At 34.3% G+C, this 13,726-nt stretch overlaps 3 protein-coding genes across 6 annotated transcripts; 1 reads left to right on the forward strand and 2 right to left on the reverse strand.

Annotated features, from left to right (window-relative positions):
• Nucleotides 1–2,175: 2,175 nt before the first annotated feature.
• Nucleotides 2,176–5,590, forward strand: LOC11430841 (receptor-like protein EIX2). Of its 2 annotated transcripts, XM_024778482.2 has the most exons (3): nucleotides 2,176–2,599; nucleotides 3,710–4,708; nucleotides 4,858–5,590. In XM_024778482.2, the coding sequence occupies exons 1-2, from the start codon at nucleotides 2,329–2,331 to the stop codon at nucleotides 4,690–4,692; spliced, it is 1,254 nt and encodes a 417-aa protein (XP_024634250.1). In that variant the 5' UTR covers nucleotides 2,176–2,328; the 3' UTR covers nucleotides 4,693–4,708; nucleotides 4,858–5,590. The 2 variants fall into 2 exon arrangements, with proteins under 2 accessions (XP_024634250.1, XP_003599911.3); XM_003599863.4 differs by having other exon boundaries at nucleotides 2,176–4,708.
• Nucleotides 5,591–7,010: 1,420 nt separating this feature from the next.
• LOC112419972 (uncharacterized) lies at nucleotides 7,011–10,465 on the reverse strand. 3 transcript variants are annotated; one of them, XM_024778370.2, is made up of 8 exons: nucleotides 10,281–10,465; nucleotides 9,398–10,206; nucleotides 8,939–9,303; nucleotides 8,624–8,842; nucleotides 8,316–8,408; nucleotides 8,124–8,228; nucleotides 7,668–7,970; nucleotides 7,011–7,598 (listed from the first exon to the last, which is right to left on the reverse strand). In XM_024778370.2, the coding sequence occupies exons 3-8, from the start codon at nucleotides 9,287–9,289 to the stop codon at nucleotides 7,515–7,517; spliced, it is 1,155 nt and encodes a 384-aa protein (XP_024634138.1). In that variant the 5' UTR covers nucleotides 9,290–9,303; nucleotides 9,398–10,206; nucleotides 10,281–10,465; the 3' UTR covers nucleotides 7,011–7,514. The 3 variants fall into 3 exon arrangements, with proteins under 3 accessions (XP_024634138.1, XP_039688421.1, XP_039688420.1); XM_039832487.1 differs by having other exon boundaries at nucleotides 7,011–7,243; nucleotides 7,514–7,598; nucleotides 8,939–10,206; XM_039832486.1 differs by having other exon boundaries at nucleotides 8,939–10,206.
• On the reverse strand, nucleotides 9,442–13,248 carry LOC112420138 (uncharacterized). Its single transcript, XM_024778784.2, has 3 exons — nucleotides 10,813–13,248; nucleotides 10,281–10,725; nucleotides 9,442–10,206 (listed from the first exon to the last, which is right to left on the reverse strand). Exons 1-3 carry the CDS (start codon nucleotides 13,053–13,055, stop codon nucleotides 9,442–9,444), a joined length of 3,453 nt encoding a protein of 1,150 aa, XP_024634552.1. The 5' UTR covers nucleotides 13,056–13,248.
• Nucleotides 13,249–13,726: the final 478 nt, after the last annotated feature.

A 13,726-nucleotide genomic window follows, 5' to 3' on the forward strand; every position in this document is an offset into this window, starting at 1 on the left:
ATTAGCAGAAGAGTTACAAAACTTGAATCTTTGTATTCTAGAACTTGAGTTTCTTAGTTACTTGGATTTGAGATTCAATGATTTTGATATGATAAGAATTCCATCCATTCAACACAACATCACACATTCCTCTAAACTTGTCTACCTTGACTTATCCTACAGCTTTGTTACTGGTATGGATAATCTTGATTGGCTTTCTCCACTTTCTTCCTTAAAATATCTCAACCTCAGTGGAATTGATCTTCATAAGGAAACCAATTGGCTTCAAATAGTGAATACACTTCCTTCACTATTAGAATTACAGTTGAGTTCTTGTAACCTGAACAACTTAATGATCAACCCATATATCAAGTATTTGAATTTGTCGTCAATTGTAACTCTTGATCTTTCTTTAAACAACTTCACCTCTCATTTACCTGATAGGTTTTTTAATCTCACTTATTTGACCTTTCATAGAGTAATATATATGGTGACTTACCTTCAAGCTTGCTAAACCTTCAGAAATCGAGATACCTTGATCTCTTTCATAACCAGTTACAAGGATCAGTTCCAGAAGAAATAGGCCAACTTGCAAGGATCTATTCCTTCAACTCCAGGAACCTCTCTTCCTTAATTTACTTATCTATTGGCTCTAACAATTTCTCTGGTGAAATTTCAAATTTACATTTTTCCAAACTCTCTAGTTTAGTTGTACTATAGATGAGGAATTCACGTTTTGTATTCCAATTTGATTTGGATTAGGTTCCTCCTTTTCGACTCACTTACCTTTCTTTGAGAAATACAAATCAAGGCCCAAACTTCCCATCTTGGATATATACACAGAAGTCACTGCAACATCTCGACATATCGAGCTTGGGAATTTCGTTGGTAGATAGAAATAAGTTCTCGAGCCTTATAGAAAGAATACCTAGTGAAATTATTTTGTCAAACAATTGGATTGCTGAAGACATATCTAACCTAACACTAAATTGTTCGTACATAAGGTTGGATCACAATAATTTCACAGGAGGACTACCAAACATATCGCCAATGGCCTATTATGTTGATTTGTCTTACAATTCATTCTGAGGATCAATTCCATATAGTTGGAAGAACTTGAAAGAACTGACATTCTTGAATCTATGGAGTAATAGGCTGTCTGGTGAAGTTTCATTAAACCTCTCTATTTGGAAACAATTGAAGGTGCACATCAAACTAAGTTTCCTCCTCCCTTGTTTTCGGTGCTAAAGTCTCTAGATCTTTACACTTCATTCTCATACGTGTATCATCAAAGGTAACGTCCCTACTTATCAAGACATTTGATCCTCCACCAGATTCCAATTTCCACAACTTGTAACCCTTCACACCTTCCGGATAACCAATGAAGACACATTGCTAAAAAGATGAAAACACTAAAATGCGGTTTAGACCGTGGCTATTACAACAACCCTGCATCAATGTATTTTTCCCCATTTCATTTCCATCCCTTAATTTACAAATATAAACATTTATTAATTATATGTTTGTATATAATTTTGTCTCTATTATTATATTAAAAAATAATTTATCTTTTCAATTTATAATAATTTTTCAAATGTTTGAACCTAATATGTAACATTATTTCTGTTGGTCACCATATTACATTAATAGATGCTTAAACACTCCGAGCATAAAAATAACATAAAAATAAAAAGGAGGACTAGTTCAAAGTCTTCTTTGTTTTTCCAAAAGTCTTGTTTGGAGCTATTTCCTTTTTCTTTAAGCTAATATTCTATTTTTCCTACCAGACTCAGGTTTGTTAGCATCCCCTATTTTCCCAAACCAACTTCTTTTTTTTATGTTTTCCCATTAGCATATCCAACAACTTCTGACTTCTTTATTCAAGATGACCATTCTGACTTTACAAATGTCACTTATTTTGCTTCTACTTTAATCATGCGCAACATTACCGGAAAGATTTTTTTGAAAGAAGTTGAGTCACACATGTTAATGGTTCTTGTGTTATTATTATTATACTTCGTTGATTTTTAATGACAGAGTAGAAGTTTTGCCAAATATGTGCAGTATAATATTATTTTTTTTGAGCAAGTGCATTATAATAGTTTAAAAAAACTCGATCTATTGCATTTTCATTTTAATATTCAAAGTCTTATAGTTTTGGAGCTATTTCATTTCTTCTAACAATTAGACCCCATTTGAATGCTGTCCGCATACTTTTTTAGCAAACTTTTTTCCAATTTTTTTTTGTAAGCTTTCCCATAACCCATCATCTTATATGACCACTTTAAAATCTTATAACAAATCATAATACCATTTGAATTAGATCTTCTCAGATTCAAACAATCATTCATGATGACTATTCTTACTTCACAAATATCATTTCTTTTGCTTATATTTATAACCACATTCCACAAAAGCATGTGCAGCAATCACACAATTTTTCGATGCAATGAGAAAGATCATGAGACACTGTCAACCTTCAAAAAGGGCATCAATGATAGTTTTGGTCGGATTTCAACGTGGTCAACTGAAAAAGATTGTTGTGTTTGGAAAGGAGTCCTTTGTGACAATATTACAAACAGAGTTACAAAACTTGATCTCAACTACAATCAATTGGAAGGTGAGATGAATCTTTGTATTCTTGAACTTGAGTTTCTTAATTACTTGGATTTGAGTGATAATTATTTTGATATGATAAGAATTCCATCCATTCAACACAATATCACACATATATCTAACCTTTTGTACCTTGACTTATCCTTTAACTACGGTCCTACTCTGCACATGCATAATCTTCATTGGCTTTCTCCACTTTCTTCCTTGAAATATCTCTCCCTTAGTGAGATTGATCTTCACAAGGAAACCAACTGGTTTCAAGTAGTAAATTCACTTCCTTCACTATTAAAATTAAAGTTGTTTAATTGTAACCTGAACAACTTCATAATTAACACATCTATTGGGTATTTGAATTTGTCTTCACTTATAACTCTTGATCTTTCAGGAAATAATTTAACCTCTCATTTACCTGATGGGTATTTTAATCTTACCAAAGATATCAACTATCTTAGCCTTGAGGAGAGCAATATATATGGTGAGATACCTTCAAGCTTGCTAAACCTTCAAAATTTGAGACACCTTAATCTCTATAATAACAAACTACACGGATCAATTCCAAATGGAATAGGCCAACTTGCACATATTCAATACCTTGATCTTTCATGGAACATGTTAAGTGGTTTCATTCCTTCAACTCTAGGAAACCTCTCATCCTTAAATTACTTATGGATTGGCTCTAATAATTTCTCTGGTGCAATTTCAAAATTAACTTTTTCCAACCTCTCTAGTTTAGATTCACTAGACATGAGTAATTCAAGTTTTGTATTCCAATTTGATTTGGATTGGGTTCCACCTTTTCAACTCAGTAGACTTTATTTAGCACATACAAATCAAGGCCCAAACTTTTCATCTTGGATATATACACAAAAGTCACTGCATGTTCTCGACTTATCAAGCTCAGGAATTTCATTCGTAGATAGAAATAAGTTCTCGAGCCTTATAGAAAGAATATCTACTGAACTTATTTTGTCAAACAATTCGATTGCAGAAGACATATCTAACCTAACACTGAATTGTTCCTCATTATTTTTGGATAACAATAGTTTCACAGGTGGACTTCCAAACATATCACCAATTGCCGAGTTTGTTGATTTGTCCTACAACTCCTTCTCAGGATCAATTCCGCATACTTGGAAGAACTTGAAAAAACCGAGAGTCATGAACCTGTGGAGTAATAGGTTGTCTGGGGAACTTCCATTGTACTTCTCTTACTGGAAACAATTGGAAATCATGAACTTAGGAGAAAATGAATTTTCTGGAACCATACCAATCATGATGTCACAAAACTTACTAGTGGTCATATTGAGAGCTAATAAATTTGAAGGGACTATTCCACAACAACTATTCAACCTCTCTTATTTGATTCACTTAGACCTTGCACATAACAAACTTTCCGATTCTATGCCAAAGTGTGTCTACAACTTGACTGATATGGCTACTATTCAGAAAACTACTGTGTTTCCTACCACAATTGAGTTCTTTACAAAAGGTCAAGATTATGTTTCGAGAATCCAAAAAGAAAGGCGAACTATTGACCTTTCAGGCAATAGCTTGTCTGGAGAATTGCCATTGGAATTGTTTCAGCTTGTTCAAGTTCAAACATTAAACTTATCTCACAATAATTTTGTTGGAACAATACCGAAGACGATTGGAGGCATGAAAAATATGAAATCTCTCGACCTCTCTAATAACAAGTTTTTTGGTGAAATTCCTCAGGGCATGTCTCTCTTAACCTTTTTGAGTTATTTGAATTTATCATATAATAATTTTGACGGAAGAATCCCGATCGGAACACAACTTCAAAGTTTTAATGCATCGAGCTACATTGGCAATCCTAAACTATGCGGAGCTCCCCTTAATAATTGTACCACGGAAGAAGAAAATCCTGGAAATGCAGAGAATGAAGATGATGAATCTATAAGAGAGTCGTTGTATTTAGGCATGGGAGTGGGATTTGCAGTAGGTTTCTGGGGGATTTGTGGTTCTTTGTTTCTTATTAGGAAATGGAGGCATGCGTACTTTCGGTTAGTTGATAGAGTGGGTGACTATCTCTATGTTACTGTGATCGTAAAGTTAAATAGCTTTCGCCGAAGCTGAGCTCCTGCTAGTTAAGGTTAGTTAAACCTACCTCACAGTTTCATTGATTAGACTACAGAGTATTTAATCATTCATAATCCACTGATTAGTTGATAGAGTATTTTATTTTATTGTATAAATCCATTTAAAAGTTATATCAATTGCATTTGCTTCATATTTTATCAGGTGATTATGCATGTGGCGATCGGGCATTATTAATGTTTATCTAATCGTGGACATAATTGTCGATACCAGCCATTCTTGAGGTCATATGAGACTGGACTGCTGTTCTTGGGGCTTGTCCTCTCTAATGTTGCTCATGTTATGTATATCTCTCTCTCTATATATATTAGTTTATGCAGATAGTTGCAGAATAAGAGTTTGTGTAGAAATTTTGCTGCTTTTAATTTCACATTATAGCAAAAGAAAAAAATTAGTAATCTACACTAGTTTACAATATAGCATATGTTTCAAACACAATATTCAAATAAAGGTTACAATTCCAAGTCTTCCCTGCCTTTTCTTAGTCTTCTTGTTTGGATGTTTTTCACTTTAATCAATCAATTATGTCTATTTGCATACACATAATTGATTATGGCCACTTTTAAATAAAAAATTGTAATTATTTCCTTATACGTTTATTTGCATACACATTCAACAAAATCATGTCTAGCAGCAAATAGTGGTTTGTAATGAGAAATATCCAAACAAAAAATAGTTGATCCTTTTCAACGGCTTTCAATCTTTATCAGGTGATTATTAATGTACAAGATTCTGCATTTTTTTGCAAATCGTGGATATAATTTTCCAAACTGAGCGAATATTGTCAACATTTGTATGAGACAAGATGAGATCATACATGACTGTACAACTGTTGTAATGTTTTTATACAAGTTAGGGAATGAATGGATTCATGTTGTCAACTGTTCCAAATGTTGTGATTTTAGACAATCTTACATATAGGTTTATAATGGTTCTTTCATATGCTCCACTTCCATGTTTGTAACCGACAATTCCACTTCTTTCCTCTTTTATATGAAAATTGAAGAAAAAAATTAATGAGAAAGGTGATTTGTCAAATACAGTGCTTTTGTTTTGTCACTTTGTAAGATATGTGGCGATTTTATGAAAATTTAGTAAGACACTGCATCCGAATCACATTAATATTAACAATAGTAGGCACTAGGAAATTCATGAACATGACCAATTCCACTAATCATTCTCACTCAGTGCTAAGAATGTCACAAGAATATTAAGTTGGAAATATGAATGCCTGCAAACATCACAAGCCAAGACTGACTCACAACAAGCATAAGGCATTGGAACTTCTACAAAATCACCTGCTGTTATCCTTTTGGCACCACAATTATTGATATCTCAATAATAGGATGCTAGATCTATCTACTCTACCTCAAGTACACAAATTTCACCTAATAGAGCAAAACAACAAGGCAAAGACGAAAAAGTTACCTTTCGGAGAAATTGCTGTCTGAAGTAACCGTGATCTTGCTCTTGTCACAAGTAACATTAACGGAATCACCGAGAGCACCAATCTAATCCTCTCCTGAAGGAACTTCTCAAGAGAAGCAATGTCTAAAATCTTATCCTTAACCGGATTTGCGTAGTTGATAACAAAGCTCGACATAAAATTATTTGTAGAGAAGCAATTTTGTAATCTTATCCACAACATTCGGAGAAGCATTTAGCAGTGTTGGAGTTACTTTCACCTAAGTGTTGCAAGATTTAGTTCCCTTTGTTCTTAGTATCTCAGTCACAAAAAATGTTATATGAAGTTTTGAACTTTGGAGCCAAAACCATAAGGGAAGCTCAAATGAAGCTTAATTATTTATTTGTTTTTAAACCGAAACACTACAAGAAACTTGACCTCTAGTGACGGGCAAAAACCGTCACTAAAGGCTATTTTCCGTAGGTATATGTGGCCAAAACTTTCACCCACGGCCATATTGGCCGTGCACTATACTTAGCAAGTTGCAACGGATTTTTGTCTGTAAGTGCATGTTTTACCTACGGACAGTACCTTTACCTACGGACGGGTTGTGTGTCTCTACAAGATTTTTCTACAGACTAGTACTTTTACCTACAGCGTCTCTGGCCGTGGGTAAAAATCAATCCCACAATTTTTTTTTTTATAAAATGTCCCCCTTTTTTTTTAAAAACGTGAAACCCCCAAATATTTTTTGAGATATTATTTATTGTTGTTGCACTGTATTATATTTTTCTCCATCATACAAACTGGTTAATAACTATAAAAACAGTTATATTTCATAAAAAAAATTGGTGGATTAATATTCTCAAGGTATTATTCACCAATCATCATATAAACTAAAAACAACACCAGAATATATTCTCAAGGTATTATTCACCAATGTGGACAAATCATATAACTAAAGACAACACCAAATTACACAAAATGAGTTTTACTACTTATAAGATGCAGAAACTGACAGACACAGTTTTTATATGGTTCTACCCTATCAAGAACAATCATATACTTTTCTTCACATCATGTTCCGCCAAAACCAGATCATCTTCCTCTTCTCCATCAATGCACCTTAAAATAAGACCAAAAACAATTAACAGTTAGAGAGATGGATACGTTGTCATGCAATAAGTTGCCAAATTCAACATGCACGTTACGTCCGTGCATGTGCGCATGTGCAAACACACAAAGTCATCTGCCAAGTGATAAACTTATCTTGCACAGACATCTTTACCAAACTCGCAGTCACGTAAGTTTTAATTCATGACAAAGAAGAAGGAAAAAAGTTGCAGCTAGCATATAATTAGTGAACGCACATTTGCCCTCATTGAAAGATAATACCTTAAAAGTGCAGTGAACCAGTGCCACTTGTAGTTTGTTGATTATTACCAATAGAACCATTTGGAGCACTTGCAACATCAGGTACCTAAGTGAAAAAAAGTGTATTTTATTTTCTTGAAAAACATTCTTGAAGTTGAAAAATAAGATTTATTACCTCTTGAGCTACAGCCTGTAAGACAGCATTAATTTGTGGATCATCAGAAAATCGCATTTGAAGCACAGCAACAAGATTTCCAAGTACACTTTCTACTTTTTGAAGTCTATCTTCTGAATTAGTGCGTTGAGATGAAATATTTGAACTAGCATGTCGTGGAAGTTTGCCAAGACAACGCACACGTCCTCTTCTTTCAGGCCCTTTCACTTTTGAGTATGTATCATTCATCCAATTTGTAGAATCTTCAGTGACTTGAAAATTTTCTGAATTTTCTACCTCTGCCATATGCTTCTTTAACTCCTCCTACATGAAGAACGTTACAGTGAATTTTCTTCTTGTAATCCAAGTAAGGTTCAAGTTATTAGTTACAAGGAAACTAAACTTAAGCAAGTTACTAGACAGTACACCTTTCATGAAATTTTACACAGTTCCTTACTCTAAATAAATATATCTTACAATTGTTGAAGCTGCCTTTTCAGTCACAATGCTCCCGTCTTTTCGAGTTCGGGTTTCAATATAAATTTCAGCTCGAGAAGGTTGCACTCCTATAGCCTTCGTTGTCTAAAATTTTGAATAAGAACAGTAAGCATTCTATTTGCAAAACAACCTAGTTGAAAATACTAATAAAAGTCATACAAAGAAACATACCATCTCATGAATTAGCCTCGGAAGATTCTTGGTTCCCATGCAATGTAAATCCTCATATTTTGAGCGATTCCTTTTGTTGATTTGACTTATTTTCTATAAACAATAAAATACGAAGCATTAAAACACAGTTCAAATAAATCATTGTTGTTATTGTTGTAGTAGCTCTTGTTGCAGTAGCTGACTAGTCTAATTACCAACACAATTACAGAGTAAAATAGTGGGATGTAAATAAAAAGACGTGACAGAAGCAATATTCTTAGATAAATTCAGCATTGAAAATAGGCAGTGCATTGAAAACAAACATATACCTTCCCTTCCTTGGAACACCAATGGTGCACTAAAGCACGATATTGGGACGGATCAACTCTTGTGTCAGGGATGATAGAAGCCATTTCCTCTTCAGTTTTGCTTTCATCATACCCTTTTGATTTCAAATCATGCTTAAATTGTCTCCACTTACTGCTCATGTTATCCTTTAGTATTTGTGTTGTTTGCTCGGTCAATTCAGGAACAAATCGGAACTTACTCTATTTATTAAAAAGCCAAATTGTTAGACATTTTGTAAAGTAATAAAATATCACAATAAATAAATGGAAATAAAACTTCAAAAATTCTACAAAGACCTTAATTAAATCAAACATGTTGGTAATATCAGTCTCAAGCATGTCTTTCCAAGAAATATGGTTGATAGGAGCACATTGGTGTCTCCTTACCAAGCTCCCTATTGCATTCAGTAGAGTCTTCCCTTCCCAACCCATGGGATTACCCAAACTATCCACTTCAATAAGTATAAATTCTCCATCAGGCATGTCCCATACATCTAACATATGTGTATAACCTCTAGTCTTCTTTTCACAATGGGTCTCACTATGACTTCCCTCTTTGTTGACTTCATTAGAACTATCAACTGATTGCTCTTTTTCTAGTGATGGGCCATCAGTTTGAACAACCTTCAACTTTCTCCGTCTGCCCATGGTACTTGCTTTAACTAAAAGATCAAACAATCAGTTTAGTTGCTGAGAATGTAAAATAAGAATTAGTTGCTGAAAATTCAAAATAAGAGTATGTAAAACAATAATTACCTCTTCAATTGAAATACAATGATCTAAAACTAGCAATACACACCTTAAACAAAATCAGTAAAACCATCATTAATAACAGGAAAACAAACATAGTCTTCCTCACTATCATCCCCTGTATCACAATCCTCATCATTTTGGGGGATGTCACTTCGGGGAATGTCCTCCATATTAATTTGAACTTCAATGATATCATCACTATCATCAGCTTCTGGTCTAATCAAGTCATTATCATTTATTTCTTCCAAGACTTGTTCATTTCCATTATCTATAGCATTGGATTGAAGATCACCCAAATCATATACATCTCTAACCTTAGCGTGCACAACGACAAACCAATCCTTTTGTCTCTTATTCTCCACATAGAATACTTTTTTGGCTTGAGAAGCAAAAATAAATGGGTCATCACATATATCATTGCCTGTATGTTGCAAATAATTAAAATTTACTAATGGCAAGCCCAAATTATCAATGCTGCAACCCCTATTTATGTCAACCCAATCACACTTGAAAAGTACAACTTTATATTTCCCTGCATAATCCAACTGAACTATATCTGTCAATGCACCATAGTAGTTTATTTCTCCTTCTTTAGGGTGTTTGTCTCTTGAACTAGCATAACTTCTTGTCTTAACAGTAACACAAATCCCACTGTTTTGAGTCTTTAAGCACCTTTCACGCTTCTTTGTATGGAATCTAACCCCATTAACAATATAACCACTATAGTTTCTCACTATTTCTAGTGGACCACGTGCTAACCATTTGATTTCATCTGTGACAATAACACTTCCTTGCTCTTCCAATCGTGCGACCTAACACAATTTTATTTAAAATGATTATGAAATGAAACACAATATTGATAATGGAAAAGCTTTGTAAAACTTACTCGTTCACGAAACCAATCAGAAAATGTTTGACAATGAATTCTGTCGAGTTCATATGGTGAGAGCCGACGATTTCGATTTTGTCTCTTGATAAGATCAATGTGTTCTCTTTGAAAGGGGTCCACATTATTGTTGTTGAAAAGCACATATCTATGTGCTTGTATCAATGTTTTTTTATCAAGAGAAACTCGAGAAACTCTTCTTCTTTTCTTTACTTTGAACCCAATGTGGCTTTTTCTCCCCAATGGTCTACCTCTAGGATTAAAAAGACTTGAGTTTTCGACAAAAAAGGAATCATCATTTCGACTAGGTCGATTAAAACGAGTTTCCACTCCAGGGAGATACCGTGAACAAAATATCAAGCCTTCATAAGCTATATAACTCTCTGCAATAGACCCTTCAGGATGTGCTCGATTACGTACAAATGACTTTAGAGTAAAAAGGAACCTACAAAAAGATTTTATATTAAAATAAGATAATATCATTTTCTTTTATAAATTAGAATACTGTTAAATAAATAAACAAATTTCATACCTTTCAACGGGATACATCCATCGGTAATGAACTGGACCAGCAACTTTTGCCTCATATGCCAAATGGATTACCAAATGCACCATTACAGTGAAAAAAGATGGAGGGAAAATCTTTTCTAATTGGCACAACGTTTTAGCTACTCGATGCTCCAAGTCCTCCAAATTATGCTCATTAAGCACCTTGCCACATAGCTCTTTGAAGAAATTACAAAGCTCACTTATAACTTTAGTCACTTTGTCGGGCAAACAACCTTTCATAGCTATTGGAAGAAACTCTTGCATTAGAAGGTGATTGTCATAGCTTTTGAGGCCAGATATTTTGCGTTGCTTCACTTGCACACATCTTGGAATACTAGACAAATATTCATCTGGAGCTTTCAAATTCTTCAGCACTTCCAAGAATGATTCTTTCTCCTTTGATGTCATCTGATAACAAGCTCTAGGCAAATACTTTTTACCATTACATTGATGTATCCTTGGGTGTAGCTGACTTCTTATGTTCATGTCTATAAGGTCATAACGTGCCTTATCGTTATCCTTTGACTTTCGTTCTAAATGCAGCAAGGTTCCAATGATGTTATCACATACATTTTTTTCAATATGCATCACATCAAGATTATGACGAAGAACATTATATTCCCAATAAGGCAATGTGAACAAAATACATTTCTTTTTCCATGGTGACGGTGTCCCAATTCCATGTTCTTCCATTTGTTTCAAAGCAATAGTTCCATTGGGTAGCTCAGGTGGAGCTCGAAACTCTTGGTTTCCATCAAAATGTCCTTTATTGTATCTCCATTTATGGCCAGGCTCTAACCAACGCCGATTACACATATAACAAAACTTTCTACTATAACGCAACCACTTAGAGGTTGTGTCAAAACCACAACATGGACAAGCATATCGACCTTTCGTACTCCAACCTGACAAATTTGCATAGGCTGGGAAATCATTTATAGTCCACATGATCGCAGCACGCATTTGAAATGACTCCCTTTTACATGCATCAAAGGTTCTGACTCCAATTTCCCATAATTCCTTTAATTCTTCGATAAGAGGCTGCATATATACATCAATATTATTACCTGGACCTTTTGGACCAGGAATAAGCAACGAGAGTATGAAGTTTGGTTGCTTCATACACATCCACGGTGGAAGATTATATGGAATCAAGACAACAGGCCAAGTGCTGTGAGAAATTGTCATGGTTTTGAAAGGATTAAAGCCATCAGAAGCTAAACCTAGTCGAACGTTACGAGCATCACGAGAGAAATCCGAATATCGACGATCAAAATCCTTCCAAGCAAAAGAATCAGCTGGATGTCTCATGAGTCCATCTTTAGATCGATTATCTTTATGCCATGTCATAAAAGAAGCTGTTTTCGATGACATAAAAAGTCTTTGTAATCTAGCCTTAAGAGGAAACCAACGAAGAACCTTTAAAGGTATCTTTTTTCTACCTTCCACATCATCTGAGTTAACTTTCCATCTTGAGAGACCACATTTAGAACAAACATTAAGATGAGCCAAATCCCTCCAATACAATATACACTCGTTTGGACAAACATGAATTTTTTCATATGATAAACCCAACCCCGAAATAATCTTCTTTGTCTCATAAAATGACTTAGGCAAAGTATTTTCCTCAGGAAATGCATCACTTAACAGTTCTAGCAACATTGAGAAGCTTTTGTCAGTCCATCCATTCATACACTTTAAGTGGTACAAGTGTACGATGAAGGATAGTTTTGAGAACTTACAACCGGGATAAAGATTTTGCTCTGCCTCCTTCAATAACTTAAAGAACTTTTTTGAATTATCATCCTCTTCAGATTGTTGAGCATTATGGTTGTTTGTGAATGCTTCAGAACCCCTGTCCTCTATATTTGTATATGCATCATCATCATTATCGCTATTCGTATGCATTGGAAATGCATCATGAATTAATGCATCCATGTCATGATCAAATCCGTGTTCTACTTCAGATGCACATAGAGGGTTAGAAGGGTTTTCTTTCTCACCATGAAAGATCCAATGAATATAACCTTTTAGAAATCCATGATTGATTACATGTTCATAGACATCCATCCGAGTACGCTTGTAGCAATTGACACATTTTTTGCAGGGACAAAAAATTTTCCCATTTTCAGATGAGTTAGCAAAAGCAAAATCCATAAAACTTAAAACCCCTCTAATGTACTCCTCCTTAGTTATAGATTTATTTGATATCCAACTCTTATCCATTGTATAAAACAGGAGAGAGTCGAGCCGTGAGCTCTGCACCTTATTTATGAGCCAATAAGGCTTATAAAACCCAAAAATCTCTCGAGGTTTCGTAGCTAGCTAGTAATAAATTCAACAGTAATACTTCATGCAAAATCAGTTGCACTACATAATCATACCTAGGATTTTAATCTATTTATCCAAAAGAGTCATAGTCCACTTACGGTTGAGTGCTAAATCTAACAAAGCTGGTTTGCCGTGATCCTCGTAGACTATGACAGACACAGAACAACAACCAGAGCTGTTCCAAAAAATCTTTCGAAGACTTGACTTCTATACAAATCTTCTTAGCAACCTGCAATAGAAATAAACTCTGGAATCAATTTGATTGATGCTGATAGAAAAATCCTCATTTTCACATATGTAACAGGCTACTAATGATTGATGAATATAGTTTTGAACTCCAATTCTAGCTCTTAACTTTGATTTACACACTCATATCATATGTTTTCCCTATCCAAATTTTTATCATTATAGTGAATTCAAGTGCATAAACTAGAGAAATGTCATATTCAAATTTGCTTGTAGAGTGATTCCTTTTATAGACTCATTCATGTTTTTTGGTGCATAAACAACCCTTCAAAAGTTTTAAATAAAAGATGAAATATATCATGAATGTTATGTGAGAATTG

The sequence above is a fragment of the Medicago truncatula genome, chromosome 3 (genome assembly GCF_003473485.1).
Source record: "Medicago truncatula cultivar Jemalong A17 chromosome 3, MtrunA17r5.0-ANR, whole genome shotgun sequence".
NCBI lineage: Eukaryota > Viridiplantae > Streptophyta > Magnoliopsida > Fabales > Fabaceae > Medicago > Medicago truncatula.